The sequence below is a fragment of the Talaromyces stipitatus genome, genomic scaffold (genome assembly GCF_000003125.1).
Source record: "Talaromyces stipitatus ATCC 10500 scf_1105507295511 genomic scaffold, whole genome shotgun sequence".
Lineage (NCBI taxonomy): Eukaryota > Fungi > Ascomycota > Eurotiomycetes > Eurotiales > Trichocomaceae > Talaromyces > Talaromyces stipitatus.
Genome location: NW_002990119.1, coordinates 1,685,896 through 1,700,892, shown reverse-complemented (window position 1 = coordinate 1,700,892; position 14,997 = coordinate 1,685,896). Strand labels below are relative to the sequence as shown.

Here is a 14,997-nt window from a genome sequence, read left to right as displayed (position 1 = left end):
TGATAATGAAAGTTATTAGATCATAGGTTACATAACACGCAAATAACAATCGAGAAAACTAGTCAAATGAATGTGAACGCCCGGATGGACCTAGAACCAAATTAGACCATGATCAAATGAGTAGACAACGTAACAATTTAAGGTCATAAGTTGAGTTTCAGGCTAGTGCTTTCCCATGATTGATTCCTGGTCGCTAGCATCGAGAATGTCGTATTCTTCATCAGTGAAAAATCCATCGTCACTGTCTTCAAGAGTCAAGCTCTCCACATCTTCGGGAAGAGCCTGATCATCGACAGTGGTCACGGAAGGAGCAGGGTGTTCAGCAAGTGCCTCATGAGTGCTGGACACTGGAGACTCCTTTTCGAGCTTAGGGAAGACCATATTGCTACCAGTCATTTCAGTCTCAGTCTCAGCTTCGGCCTTAGTCTCGGTAGCAGCCTCGACAACCTCCTTCTCAACGACCGGCTCAGCTTCAACTGGCTCATCAACCACTTTAATATCACACCAAAGTTTGTGACCGAAAGGAGTTCCATTGGGAAGCTTTAAGCGCCAGTAAGAAATAGAAGTACCGGTACGCTGAGGGCTCTTCAATGTGATCGAGAAGTCAGCAGACTCCGATGGGGCAACTGTATGAGTTAGCTCGTTACTCGACATGGCTTCGGCAAGAGCGACAACGCTAGAAGGATGCTCGGTGTTGACATTGAACATGGCATCACCGCCAACATAACGAACGCTAGTGCCTGCTGGCCAGGTCGATGGTCCTGGGTTGTAAAGTGTCCAGGTCTGTCGGAAAACATGGGATGGAGGCATAGTCGTTCCGTCGGAAACAGCATCCTTCATGAAAAAGGCGCTATAGTCATCGGCGAAATCACCTGAAGATTGACGGGGTGTTTCGGGAGTCTCGGGAGTCTCGGGAGATGACTTGATTTGAGGGACATACTCAACTTCAGGAGCATCCTGGACTTCAGGAACATCCTTGAATTCGGCAGCCGGGGGTTCGGCCTTCTCAACAACAGATGGTGCTTCGACTACGGTAGAGTTTGTGGAAGAGACGTCGAAGACGTTATGCACGGCTGCTGGAGTCCGATCACCCATAACCATAGTCTGACCACCAAATCCATCATCGCCCAGCGTGCTGACAGTAACATTGCGTACTGGAGTGCGGAACTTGATCAATGGATGGGTCTGGTTGTGAGTATTCGTTGGCAAGGCCTCACAGGCGGCGCAGAAATCAGTGTCGTGGCAGACAGCACACTTGTATCGTACACCGGTGATGTACGAGGCCGATGGCTTGTTGCGGCACAAAGGACCGTCGCAGTAGATGCCAATGTGAACATCCTGAGTGAATTTTGGTTCAGAAATTGCTTCGTAGATTGGCACAAATCGGTGTTGAGGATGTAGCTGATCGGCTTTCTTCACGCATGACCAACAGTAATCCCAATCAGGGCAACTAAGGCACTTGTGTCGAACTCCAACAATGCGCTATATAGAGTTAGAATGGTGGCCACAAGAACGGATTTCGAGCTTACATTTTCACATCCGTCGCAGATGGCTGCATGATGGAAATGGCGGCCTGGACGGCAACGAGAAACAACTAGATTCTTCAAGCCGAGTTGGTGGTCTTTGATAATTGTAAAAGCGTGGGCAGGGTTGTGTCCATGGTTGTTCATCAATAGGCAGCTGACACACAAGTCGTAGTCATCACAGTCGTCGCAGTGAACCATCGTCATCTCGGAGAATCCTATTTAAGTCAGCATTCTCCTTGGCTTGCCATTTTTAGGCGGACTCACCTCTAAAGCATGCATTGCAAGTCCGTTCATCTACCACTTCCTTCTGTTCTTCCTTGATCTCTGGCTCGGGAACAGTCTCCTTTTCTTCAACCCTTGGTTCTTCCTTGACCGGAGTAGGCTCCTCTGTGGGTTTGTCTGTGGCAACGGATTCCGAAAGACGTTTGGGTGCAATCTCAGTAACGCTGTTGACTATGACACCATTCTGCACGAAGCGCTTCAACAACCAGTGGTCCTCGCCATGACAGGATACACCGGCTTCAACGCAAGCAAGGCACAAGTCATAATCACCATCGTCGCAGATGCTGCAGTGATAGTGCTCGCTAGGAATGTTACCTCCACAGTTGTTGCAGTCAATGCAGAACGCATTGGCAAGGCGGTTGTTGGCAAGTCGAAGAGGGAAGGCGGGCTGCTTCTCCTCGTGAACGGAGGGCACGGGGGAGAAGGACCGCACGCGTGAAGAAAGTGTTGACGTCATATTCTTGTTGGGCTGAGAGCCGGTCTGTGTGTTTGAAGGGCTCAACACAGTCTCCAAGTAGCGGAAACGCTGGTGAGATTGTTCCTGTATAGGAGAGTCCTCGACGTAGACGGTGGAAGCTGGGATGATCTCCTCGGGTTTGGTGGTGGCCTTGATGCGGAGTTTGAGTTTAGCCTTGGCAGCACGGTAGAGTTGCTTGTACACGGCGGGATTCTCGCTGTCTAGCACGATGTAGCTGGCAAGGCTGTCGGAATAGCGTTCAAGCAGTAGGGAGCAAGCGGGTGGAACTGATAACAAGGAGCGGATCTACCCGAGTTAGCAACGATATTAGCTGGCGGGAATTGTAGCGAACGGCAAGATCGTAGGCAACAAGAATAAAAAAAAACACAAAACAAAGTATGATTGAGACTAGTATCACGATGGATTTCTCGATAAGCAGAGGTGACAAGGAGATGAATAAGGAAGGCTGAGTCAGGTTGCTGATAACGGAAGTACGGCTAGTACAGTTTCCGAGATAGGCCAAACACGATGAAATGCAAGCAGTAGCCGATAAGCCAGATAAACAAGTTCGAATGCAGTTCAATACATACCCTTTGAGGAAATACACGAGCACCTAAATCTCGCAAGGGAATCTTGAAGCGTCGATTAACCGATTCGTTGAGCAGAACCTTGATGGTAATCAAGGTATCTGGACCGACGGGCGGTGCTGGCGGAGTTGGCGCAGCCATGGGTGTTGAGAAAATGGAAGATGATTTTGATATAGGGACTAGATCGCTCATGGATCGATCGTTGATATTAAATTGAGATAGAAATTGATGGTTTGGTCTGAGATGGCTGAGTGCTAATGCTCAACCAAGCTTAGGCTGGGGGCCAGAAAAATACGAGTTCGATGAATGACGACAGAGATATTTTGATGATGAGAAATTAATGACAAGCAATACTCTGTGTCAAATAGATGAATGGAGATGACAGGGAGATGGGAAGGTCGTGGTGGTGATGGAAACGAGGATGAGAAAGAGGATAAAGGGAGAGGGAGAGGTAGAAAGAGGCGAGAGTTGGAGAAGGCAGGCTTAAAAGTAAAGGAAGAAAGGCGCAGGGGGCACGCGGACGGAGAGGGGTTAAGCTCCGTCTACAAAGGCGGGGAGAGCTCGACGTCAACTTCCGCTTACATATGCAAGCTGCGTACAACTCCTTTCTCTGTCACTTCACCGACTCGCCGATTTGTATGACGATACTACATAGTACTACATCTCAGTGCTAATAGTTAATTACTCAATAATGTCAACTCTTTGCCTACCAAGCCCTTATTGCTTAATTACAAATCGAGGCAATATGCGACGGGCTCATGGTGATCAATCATATCGATGTTTGAGCATCGTCTTGGCGGTTTGGAACAGGTCACATGCATATTCCTGATTAACTTCTACATGAGCTGATTGATCAATGGTTAGATATGTTATCTTGGACAGAGATCAAAGTCATCATAAAATACTATGTAATATCTGTTGTTGGCTCGTTAGACTCTGCCTAGGTACTTCCCTAGATAAGAAAATGAACTTTACACCAATACCTACACCTATCTGTCAGATAGTACTCCCCCGATATAAAATGCAACGGTAATCCCTACCGTTGCTGCATTTCTCCAAGTGACAGGCCTACGTGCCATTGCATGATTACATAGCACATACATATCCCAGGCGGGAGTATGATCCCGGACCAACCTTGTAAACCGAGGCTGCAACACTCCTCGTTTATACGACTTGTATACTCTGATTGGGTCGTATGCATAGGGCTTGTCGATCAATCAGCGTATATGTAGATATACGTAACCCTTGTCTGTGTAGATGTTTATAATTTTATATTGTGGCATATGCACCGCATGTTTAGGCAATCATATTCTTAAATCCGTCGATCAACGGAGGCCATATAAAACTGTTGTACTGCAGATTGAGCGGTGTGGTGGCGTACTCATATTAATCCTTTCTTCAGTGCAATGAAGATCAATCTCCCCGTAAATATTTTGTGCTCATTGCGTGGCTTATCCAATGCATAAAAGCCATATGTTTCGATCTTGTAGATCATGGATATCGATCGTTTTATCTCCGTTTCTTCGTGACGTATATAGATCCATGGCAAATTTGTATACGTAGGCGAATGGCCTCGGAGATGGTTCGCTTTAACTGAATGAGTGGCCTGATTGTCTTTTGAACATCAAGAGATCATAGAAGACAACCAAGAGATCATACAATCACAGGTAAATGTGGCAGCCTTGCAGACAATCCGATTCCTTGCCGCTTTTAGAAGATATCACGTGACTACAACGGAGAAATAACGCTCCGAGAGTCACTTCTCCATAAAAAGCAACAGTAATAGCTCCAACATGCATTGAACGACACACAGTCTCTAACTCAACTACAACGATTGAAACGCATGAAAAAAAGGAAATGTCACATACCACTCCTGACTTTCTTGCAGAATCAACTTGAACTCTGGCAAGAAATCCTCCTCCTCAAATCTCTTCTTCCCCTTGTCGGCTTCCAGACTGGCCTAGTCCGAGACGTAATCCACCACCAGTTAGTGACATGGAGCCATGGAACCCGGAGGAGGCAAACCGAGAACTCATGATGAACACCACCCCAACTCCCCATACTGCAACAAGCCACTCCCCCACTGTTTCGCCGACTGCTGCAATGTAATCCGTCTCGGCATCGGTGACGGCAACACACCAAGCTCAAATCCAGCCATGTATGCTCCCCGGTTTCAGAGAAGTAGATCCCCTGTACACCAAATGCGAGACCGTCTTTACCATCTAATGCAGAGCGAAGCAGAGGCTCGTAAAGAGACGCCAAATCTGCAATGTGCACGTGGTTCCAGTGTGCATTAACATACTCGGCCGCGCCAACCTCGATAGCCGTTCTCATAAGTCTCGGAATTTGGATGAAGAGTTTGTTGAACAGCCCACTAACTAGTCCGTAGATGGTGGGTGACATGATGATGTAGGTGTGCACGGAAGTTGCCAGTCCAGTTTCGACCACTTACGTGTAGACTGTGATAGCGCTCAAACCCTGCCCTAATTTAGTACATGTCTCGATTAGCATGTTAAATCCCCGGGAGCAAAAAGGTACTTCCAACAGGGGAGATAGCTTTTCTATAGGTGCAGACCCCGGCTGTGTAGCTCGATGCAACTTCTTTCTGCCTTTGATATCACACTACAATGGGTGTATATAGGAGTGTCTATTCATTCTTAGTATGGGAATACCCTTGCCAACAAGGGCAGAAGTAATAGAAAAATCAAATCAGATTATTCGACAACAGGTCGATCCACTAAAATCCCTGAACAATATCTCAAAGGTTCACCTCTTCCATATTGCTCCCGACATCTTCCGTTAAACTGCATGCCTCTCCCCGCAACTCAATAGCGCGTGCATCGCAAGCAAGACTGAGCCAGTGAAAACACTCCAGTTCCCCTCGCACCTGCTCCCTGCTCTCGAGTCTGCATGCAAGCTGAGTATCCTTTGTTTTAGCAAAAAGGTATCCCCTATTCTCTCAATTAGCCACGAAATGCCACCGATAAACGCACACCATAAGGACATTTCAGACCACCCCGGGAGAAGGATCTCTGTAATATCTATTGAAGATAGTGCGACTAGCAAGCGGTCCAGCAGTATGACCCGTGGGATTGATGGGGCGGGAAGCGGGAATATTACATGGATGCTGAAGAGGAAGCGCAGTAGACAGACATGCTTTGTAGATTGCTCGCGTCTGCATACTGTGCGATGAGGAGACTGCGAAGATTGAGTTGCTTGGGTCCGAGCCGGCAGGAAGCGAGAAGAGTCAGTGCTGGATGAGATTGCGACAGTCCATCAGACTATCTCGATAAAAGAGCTGTGACTGTGAAGAATGAAAAGTCTTAAGCGACCCATACAAACTCGCGGAGCTCTATGAAATGTTTTATTACGCTACTTTTGATGCTCTCAATCTGCAACTAAAACAAGAATCTGTCAATGGCTGATACACTGGCTGGAGAGTTCTGGATACCCAGAAACTCCAATGTTGAGACATCGGGATATTCGTGCCCTTCGGGACTGACCAATGGATATGGCGGTCGAGTCACTGTTAATGCACTCTCCATGAGACCAGTCCTACATCCAATGTTAGCGCTGCTGAGGCAACTTGCAATTTAAGATGTATCCAAAAAGAATTGAGACTATCATTAACTGGGAGACTCCTAGATGTGTGCGCAACATCAAATCATGGCTCGGATTCGCTAATTTTTATCGCCGATTCATTCCAGCTTTTTCGAAGTACGCCGAGGGGGTCAATGATCTCACCAAAAGGGGTACCATGGGAATGGATAGATGAATGACAGCAAGCCTTTGACGATTTGGAATCTGCCTTTACTGCCAAACCTGTCCTCAGAGTTTACAAATGGGATAAACAAAGTGTCATCGAGGTGGACGCATGGAAATTTCTGGTGGAGTTCTCTCTCAGTATGGCCATGACGGTGTCCTACGCCCTGTCGCCTACTTTTCCAAGAGCCATAGGCCGTCAAAATGCAATTTATCAGATCTACGACAAGGAATCAACGGCGATTGTTAAGGCCTTTGAAAAGTGGCGGCCAGAGCTGCAGGGCTCTCCCATCCTATCCAGGGGTTGACAGACCACAAAAATCTCGAATACTTTATGACGAAGAAGATTTTGAAGCCAGAAAACTTGGGTCGGTTACATGTTCATGCTCAGGAATTCATTGATACAGATGGAGCGCTATCTTTGAGAGTCACGGCCCTTTATTAGTTGATGCTGAAGTTGAAGCTTTTACTGATAACGATCCCCCAGCTCGCCGTACCGGAGAAGCAAGTTTTTTGACTTTTCTAACCAATCAGAGGACACAGATACTATGGATGTACGCTCACTTGACGACCTCTTTAGTGAAGCTTATCAAGTCGACCCTTTCCCAGTAGGAGTCCTGGATATGCTGCGACGGGGAGTCTGTCGGGGTCGAAGGATCTCTCTTGAATATTGTAATGGAGTGCTTTAATACAAAGGAAGGCGATACGTGCCAGATTTTGAGCCTTTACGCTTACAGCTTATGCAGGCAGCTCATGATCACTTTCCCTCAGGACACCCGGGTCGCACTGAGACGCACACGATCCTCTCTCGCAACTACTTCTGGAATGGCATGACGAAATTCATTTCACGCTACGTCAAGAACTGTATGGCTTTGTCAACGCTGCAGGTACTTTCGCGACCCCTACCAGGGTTTATTGGAGCCTCTACCTGTTCCAATGAAGCCTTGGAGTCACACATCAGTCGACTTTATCGTCAAGCTTCCACTGTCAGAAAGTTACGACTCAAACATGGTCATCGTCGACCGCCTAACGAAGATGCGTCACTTCCTTGTACAGAAAACATTATCACGGAGGATGCGGCCTAGTCAGCGCAACCAAGGCGTTCTCAGTTCTATTCAGTGAGTATAAGCGGCGAGGGTGGTGAGCACTAAAACGGAACGGGAAAGTCGAGAAGCATCAAAGGAAATCCGGTACCTAGGTACGAAGCGGCAGCTGATTGATTTCGGTAGTAATGTAAAGAAGAGTACATAAACCATTATAGCAGACTGTTCCTTATATTATCTTCTCGATAGAGCAGGAAAAAGGGATGAAAAACGCAAAGTAATCTAATAATACGGAACTGAATTGCACGGACAGAACTAAGAGAAGGGGAAAAAAAAAGACATGCAGAAGAAATCCTGATATTGATGCATATGAAATACTAAGAATAATGAAATAATGATATATGATAGCGTAAGAACGGGCTAGATAATTGACCGAACACGAAATTTAGAAGAAATCGAATCCGATACAACAACACGAAAATCAGAACCAGAACGCGCAGGTTAATGGGCTATGCTGAGATAAAACTAGAATATGAATAGTGTTCGATAAGTTATAATCGAGGTCGCTCATCATGAACAGACAATAGTAAAACCAGTAAGACATGGCCGAAAGAAAAGAGATAGAAAGAAACGCTATGAGACATGGAGACAGAACACCGAAAAAAACTTTTTCGAAACGTTTCAACATCATTGAGAAGGGTAATAAACTCCCGAAGACTGTGGATAATAATACGTCATGCCTGGTGGTGTCATCATGCCTCCCATTCCTACAACGCCGCCGGTTGCATTGTATGCTGCATTAGGATGGTAGAGGTCCTGGGCATCGTAGAAATACACCGTGCCGTTGGCTTCATGAGCCACGGTGCCTGTGTGAGGAGCTTGTTGTTCGACTGTCGTATGTGGAGGTGCGGAGGGTGGAGGAGGGGGCGCTGCGTGGAGCATATATTGTTGCCCCCCTGCTTGAGGGCCTGGTGGTAGTTGTGCAGGATGAGGCGGAGGAGGTCCATAGGCCATACCGTTATTAACAGTGGGAGGTGTATAATGCGGGTACTCGTTACTCGGTACATAGTACGTAGGATAACCTGCAGGATAATATGTAGGCTGTCCATAAGGTTGGAAAGGTGCCGCGTGAATAGCACGCTCGGGAATGTGAGAAAGAGGTGTCCCAGACGGTTGGCTAGGATGGGATGGATGACGTCCATGTATATATGTTCCATCCGATCCATAGCCCGGAGCGGCCATAACCACGGGAACTTGTTGATGGAATGGTTGTTCTTGTTGTGGTTGAGGAGGGTTGAAGTTGAAGCTTGCTGGACTCTCGATATCGGCCAACGAGACGGTCTTCTGTGGTCGAGGCTGATGCATAGTCATCGGTCCACCGCGGGTTTCCCTATAAGCTGTATTGGCTGGTGGTAGAACAGGAATTGTTGACACGATTGGCCCGCCGGGAACCATAACACCAGGTGGACGAACTGATGGTGGAAGACGAACGATCGGTTTACTCTCACCTACCGCCACATTTTGTCTCGAGAGCACAGAGGCCGCCGGTGAATGCATGCCCTCCCGTAAGGACGACCTACGACTCATCGATATACTGGGTGAGTATGCTGAACCTGGGTGATAGAAGCTTGGTCGCCGACCAGCGTAGTATCCGCCGCCTCGTCCCCGTCCCCTGAAAGATTGTTGATTCGGCCGAAGTGCACGAGGTATGAATATGAATGACCGCTCGGGTGCTGGTAGAATATATTTGGGGGGTGAACCAGGTAACGAAATACGAACCGGTTTATCCCGTCTCAAGGGAGGACGATGTTGCGGCAATCGTGTATACTGACGTTTCGGGACGGCGGCGAAGGGGATCGCAGCTTCCATTCCAGGCAAAAATACTCGTACGGGAACATTCCCGATTAATAGTGTCGTCGAGAAGGAGCGGTTGGGCGGTGTAGAGCGAGGTGCAACAGTCACTGTTGCTGAACCATTTGTAAATCCTGCACTTGCATTGTTTTGAAGGGGGTGTGAAGGTGGTGTAAACGTAGGTTTATCATCGCGGACGACTGTATCGTGCAAGTCATGAGTCCATTGTCCGTCACTGGCGTCGGGTTTTTGGCGTCTAGAAACAGGATCAGCATTATATCAAAAGTACATTTGTTTGAGAAACCCACCTCCCAACATTGCCATCTACTATAAGCCCGTATGGCCTTGACTTTGATCTATTGGCATGTGATCGATGGCCATTGGATGACCCGTCCGTAGATCTCTTATCGTGTAAGAAAAATCCTCCTCTTGTTGGAACAAACGCTGGATTCTCATCCCTAGCCTTGATATATTCCTCATGCTCTCGTCGTTTCCGCTCAGCAAATGTTTCTCGTCTCGATTCCAAGGGTGGCGCTGACGGTGGCCTCCCGATCTTATGTTCAGCCTTGGGCAAATTGTCGAACTCTATCTCCTCCATCTCCTGTCCAGGTGAACCAGACAACTTGAGCCCCTTCAGCATCGCTTCCGTATCGGACACTGTCGCGGTTAATGTCGGTTTGAACGGAACATCCAGTTTCTCCCCAGAGGACACCCCACCACCGCCGGTCTTCCCTCCACCACCAGCATGAACATGTCCATTTCTCGTTGCACCGCCATGTTGCGTCACCGAGCTCTCGTCTTCACTGAGATCGCTCCCCTCGCCATCGGCATCGTCGTCGTCGCCCAAATGACTCGGTAGCGATCCATCACTCATCGAATCATCATCTTCCTCAATGTGTCCCACCGTAGAGCCCTCATCTTCACCATCATCTTCTCTTCGTCGTCGACTCGCTCCGATTCTGTGACGCCGAGCGGGAGCCATTTGACAGTTGAGAAAATCGCGGGCCCTGCGATTGGCACCGGTAGCGAGCTCGGGTTCCGAACGGAAGCGCGTGTTGACGTCGTCGTTCAAAGGGAAACCTTATCTCAGTATGAAGCAGGGATCAAGGAAACTGTCAGATGAAGATCGATGAGGCGAATAGGAGTGTTTCTTTCCACGAATTTCAAAACAAATACGTCCGCGGGGAAGATGGTGGAAACTTGTTTTGGCTAGGCGGCCAACTACGGACGAAAGAGCGAGTGTGCTGATGATCAGGCCGAAAGGTACGGTGGCGAGAAACAACAAACCGGAGATGGCCAGCAAGATCAGGTGAGAGAATGTGAAACAGAGCGAAAAGAAAAGGATGAAACAGGGATGGCGGTAAAAGTGTGGTGTCTTGTGAGAGGTGTTGTTTTGTTGTAGAAGAGAGAAGAAAGACGTCTTTTGGGCCTGCTTACTCTATGACATCTGAAGAGCGGCCCGAGTCAGCCCGTTTGGGACTAGCGCGGGCTCTCTAGACGCCTCTCGCGCTTAACATTTGACCTTAAGAGTTTAAGAGATCAGATTATAAGTATTCGCGCAGTTGAGAACATGCGATGTGAAGCAGATATTGAAAGCAGCCAAGGGGCAGGCGTTAGAAGAGGCATAACACTATATACAGCTCCGTCAATCCAGGAATAGGCACTAATGAAGGAATAAAGAACTTTTTAAATCCAACCATGTCTCAATCAAAAGTAAGCTTCTTTCCCTTCGCCTCGACAATGGCACCAGTGAGTCTCTGCACAGTATCATGCGAATACCGAGAGTCCTCCTTAGGGCGGCGATCATTTCGCCCGCGATGTCCTGATCCTCCATCTTGCTCCTCATCGCCAAAACTTCCACCTTTCTTACTATCCTTGCCGAACCGCTTCTTGTATCGAGTGGCAGCATCTTCAGCAAATTCCATTCTCAATTGACGACCCAGTAGACGATTGACCCAGACCTTTTTCGTTCTTGGTTTCTTCTTTTTGTCCGCAGATATCCTCTTTTTGGTTTTCTTCCCAGTTTTCTCTTCTGATTGCTCGTCCTCTGATGAAGAAGACTCGTCTTTGACTTCCTCTTCCTCTTCCTCGTCATCCTCCGCAATCTTTACAAATCCATTCACCGCATGTTGAGCTGCCTCAATAGTCTCAAACTCAACCCATCCATAACCTTTACACTTGCCGGAATCTTCAAACGTAGCAAGATGCACATTCGTAATAGCACCACACGGCTCAAAATGCTCCTGGACAGTTTCCTTGGTCGCATCGAACCCAAGATTACCAACAAATATCCGTCGCGACGGAAGATGTGCACTTGTCGCAGCCGCACCAGCCTTTGAGGAGCCCGCTCGTTGATGCTCTGCCGGTCTTCCTTCGAAATTTTGAGCGCCTTTAATCAAGACACGACGACCAGCAATAAACTTCTCACTCAACCCGACGGCTTCGTCCATTGCCTTTTTATTTGCAAAGTCAACGTAGGCAAACCCTTTATTCTGTGGTGTAAATCCTCTCGAAGGCCCCATTGGAAGATGGATTCGCGTGATCGTCGCTTCGGTAAAGGTGCAACCCTCTACGAAGAATTTGCGGATATCTTCCTTCGTAGCTGTAAAGGGGATATTTCCAATCCAAACACCGTACTCGGAGCGCTTGCCATCTTTTCCATTCTTTGTCGTCGCCTCTGTTGCTTCTGTTTCGGATTTCACTGCAGTCTTCTCAGTAGGGCCAACATCCTTCTTTTTGGCTTTGCGCAGCGCTTTCTTTGAGGGAGGTTCGGGGGCGGACACATCGATCTCGATTTCGGGGACGTCGTTGAGTTTTCGTTTTTTGTGACTCGTATCCTTCTCTTCTTTTATTTCATTCATGTCGTGATCTTCTTCCTTAAAGCCTGGCATTTTGTGTCTTGTGAATGTAATTGCAGCAATTTGCCAGAATATTGTAGCTTTTGTGAGTTGTAGTTAATTGAGATTTATTTTTTTTTTAGACAAACAAACTCCGCAGGGCCCACCCGCACTAAGGAAGCTGCGGCCTGATCGTCTTGTGGATGCCTTGCCGCCAGCAGAAGCGCGACTTCATCGGATATCCTGTCAACCCCGTCATTGCTCATACATACTTCACCATCTTCAAAGTGGCTAAGGGGATTATCTTATTCAGCTTGTCCCTCTCACCATATCATGCCTTCAGACCAGGATACACACTCGTCACCAGGCGCCCTGCCTGATGCGCCAGCGTCGACCACGAAACAGCCATGCCATTCCTTCAAGTGCGTGTGGTGATTTACTCGGTGGTGGTCGGATATGAGACTAACTTTTCGCGCTGTAGGAAAAAATTTGCGAAATTAAAAGTTAAATTCGAATTGGAGATGCGCGAGAGTGAGGCCCTTGTACGGGAACAGCTACGGATCGAGGACGTCTCGAAGAAATTACAAGAGACGAATGAGTGAGTATTCCTCTTTCTCTCCACCCATCCGGATAGTTAGTGACTGACCTCTGGTCCTATAGCCAACTCCTCGAAGTGCTTATGGAGTTCAACGAAAGCCTCTACATCCCGACCAACCTCCGTTATGATCTCAGTGTACCTGGGGAAGCAACACCGCCTCTGACACCCGACGATGACGATGACATAGCCCCATCGACGTACACACCAACAGCTGCAAAGGCTGCTCTGAAAGAAGCAAGAGCAGAGTTAGACGCTGGCGAAATCACAGCCGATACCTATCGCCGTTTAGAACGAGGCATAAAACGCAGTACTACTTTCCGACCATCGATGCAATACGCCTCTCTACGGCAAATCGCTCAGCACGGTGCGTCGTTGGTAGCGTCTTCTAATTCGATATTTCCGGAGTTAGATCAGGACAAAACTGCGCTGCTCAATATGAATTACATGACCCCGGAACACGAGCATGAATACCTTTTAGCACTAGACGCCAAGATGGGAAACATAGCCGCAGAAGCGCAACTGAAACAGCTCCCCGATAAACCCACATTCGCGGATCGTGAGCGCGAAGCTATCCTACAGAATCCCAATTCTGTGTACAACTGGTTACGACGAAATACGCCCTATGTATTCCTACAGGATAATGAAGTGGCGTCAGAGAAAAGCAGCCAGCCACAGACACAACCACAGCGCTCCGCCGCGAATGCGCGCTCGTCCAAGAGGTCCTCACTCGCTACTTCTCGACAACCAGCCAAGGAGGAAGATATGTACGACGAAGACGGTATTGCGCTTGAAGTACCCGCTCCGTCAGCTTCAAAGGCTAAGCGCAAACGTGATGAAGATACGGGATACCGACCAAAGGGAGGTCGAAGCGGCAGCAACAAGAAGAAGAAACAGGAGACTGATTCTAGTCATTCCGGACGACGTGCGTCAAAGCGTGGTTCTGGAGTAGGTGCTTAGCTGTTTCGACCTGATATACGTATTGTAGTTGACTGTACAACAATAATAACCAAAAAAAAAAATTGCGTCGGCACTTTTACTACGGATCTTGATTCGAGTGTTATAATGATCTGCATTTGGTGAGGGTATCGGAAATGGTCGCCGTATGGTTCTGCTAAATTCCTTCCTTTTTTTTTCCTCGTGTTTCTTGAGACCCTACATATAGGTCCACAAAGGCGTCTCGGTTCATCTTCTACTTACTATGTACTTACTATGGTCCTTCTAATGCATAATACCTTGTCGTATTAGAATTGTTGCATACGGCAATAATATAGATCACAATTTCATATTTCCGGAGGTTAGTTACTTACCAATCATGCTGCATCTCATACATGTATATCTGGATATCTAGTACAGCAGGCTGTAGACCGCTATATGACATTGACAGTATACATCAAATGATCGACACTTTAGGCCTAACACCTGTCATTTGCCTTGACTATTAGGCTGCTTTTTACTCTAAAGTAAGACCATAACTTAGTCCTTAGTCGATCGATGCAGTACTGACAATCATTTAGACCTGTATCACTGTGAATGTTCAATATTGCTTGGCGGCCTAAGTGATACATGATATCGTTCGTGAGAGGTTTCGGAACAGTTTATAGGCTTGGTACGTATATCCTATGAAACTCGGGTAGTTTGTATGATTTGTACGGAGTAGGCGAGTAATTAGTCCTCTGTAGTACAGAGTATCGATGGAAGAATCGTAGAATAGAAAACGGATCTAACACTGTTAGCTTGACCACTTCATAAGACCTGCAGATATATGCAGGTAACGAGTCATGGCCAGGGGCTCAATGCATAACCATGATAGAGGCTGAGTAAAAACCAGAAACAAAGAGCACTCTTTACTTATAGAGTATAGTTAGTATACTCTGCAGATAATAGACAGCTACCACTGGCTGAGATTAATCAAGATTCAATAGATTCTCGAGTTTAGAGTAAAAATGACCCCCTGAGCGACTTTTAAAGCGAGCGGGACAACGTGGCCAGCGCAGAGGCTTGGCGGGCTTACCCCTTGCGTCTACCCGAGACAGTTTACACTTCACCACTCCATC

General features: G+C 47.5%; 6 protein-coding genes across 6 annotated transcripts, besides 3 other annotated features; 2 read left to right on the top strand and 4 right to left on the bottom strand.

Annotated features, from left to right (window-relative positions):
- Position 1: 1 nt before the first annotated feature.
- Positions 2-2,993, bottom strand: TSTA_103370 (ZZ type zinc finger domain protein; the record flags this gene model as incomplete). The annotated part of the gene is made up of 4 exons (XM_002486306.1): positions 2-1,482; positions 1,530-1,741; positions 1,791-2,571; positions 2,856-2,993. 4 exons carry the CDS (start codon positions 2,991-2,993, stop codon positions 163-165), a joined length of 2,451 nt encoding a protein of 816 aa, XP_002486351.1. The 3' UTR covers positions 2-162.
- Positions 2,994-3,269: 276 nt separating this feature from the next.
- Positions 3,270-3,330: a sequence feature (CT-rich).
- A 1,444-nt stretch (positions 3,331-4,774) lies between these two features.
- Positions 4,775-5,255, bottom strand: TSTA_103360 (uncharacterized protein; the record flags this gene model as incomplete). The annotated part of the gene is made up of 2 exons (XM_002486305.1): positions 4,775-4,966; positions 4,992-5,255. 2 exons carry the CDS (start codon positions 5,253-5,255, stop codon positions 4,775-4,777), a joined length of 456 nt encoding a protein of 151 aa, XP_002486350.1.
- Positions 5,256-6,447: 1,192 nt separating this feature from the next.
- Positions 6,448-6,972: a mobile genetic element.
- Positions 6,973-7,162: 190 nt separating this feature from the next.
- TSTA_103350 (uncharacterized protein) lies at positions 7,163-7,840 on the top strand (the record flags this gene model as incomplete). The annotated part of the gene is made up of 2 exons (XM_002486304.1): positions 7,163-7,252; positions 7,361-7,840. 2 exons carry the CDS (start codon positions 7,163-7,165, stop codon positions 7,697-7,699), a joined length of 429 nt encoding a protein of 142 aa, XP_002486349.1. The 3' UTR covers positions 7,700-7,840.
- Positions 7,488-7,661: a mobile genetic element.
- A 54-nt stretch (positions 7,841-7,894) lies between the features above and the next one.
- TSTA_103340 (uncharacterized protein) lies at positions 7,895-10,490 on the bottom strand (the record flags this gene model as incomplete). The annotated part of the gene is made up of 2 exons (XM_002486303.1): positions 7,895-9,764; positions 9,817-10,490. The coding sequence occupies 2 exons, from the start codon at positions 10,488-10,490 to the stop codon at positions 8,345-8,347; spliced, it is 2,094 nt and encodes a 697-aa protein (XP_002486348.1). The 3' UTR covers positions 7,895-8,344.
- A 593-nt stretch (positions 10,491-11,083) lies between these two features.
- Positions 11,084-12,399, bottom strand: TSTA_103330 (RNA binding protein Rnp24, putative; the record flags this gene model as incomplete). Its single annotated transcript, XM_002486302.1, has 2 exons — positions 11,084-12,110; positions 12,141-12,399. The coding sequence occupies 2 exons, from the start codon at positions 12,397-12,399 to the stop codon at positions 11,212-11,214; spliced, it is 1,158 nt and encodes a 385-aa protein (XP_002486347.1). The 3' UTR covers positions 11,084-11,211.
- Positions 12,400-12,558: 159 nt separating this feature from the next.
- TSTA_103320 (uncharacterized protein) lies at positions 12,559-14,161 on the top strand. Its single transcript, XM_002486301.1, has 3 exons — positions 12,559-12,767; positions 12,827-12,943; positions 13,006-14,161. The coding sequence occupies exons 1-3, from the start codon at positions 12,679-12,681 to the stop codon at positions 13,898-13,900; spliced, it is 1,101 nt and encodes a 366-aa protein (XP_002486346.1). The 5' UTR covers positions 12,559-12,678; the 3' UTR covers positions 13,901-14,161.
- The last annotated feature ends 836 nt before the right edge of the window (positions 14,162-14,997 follow it).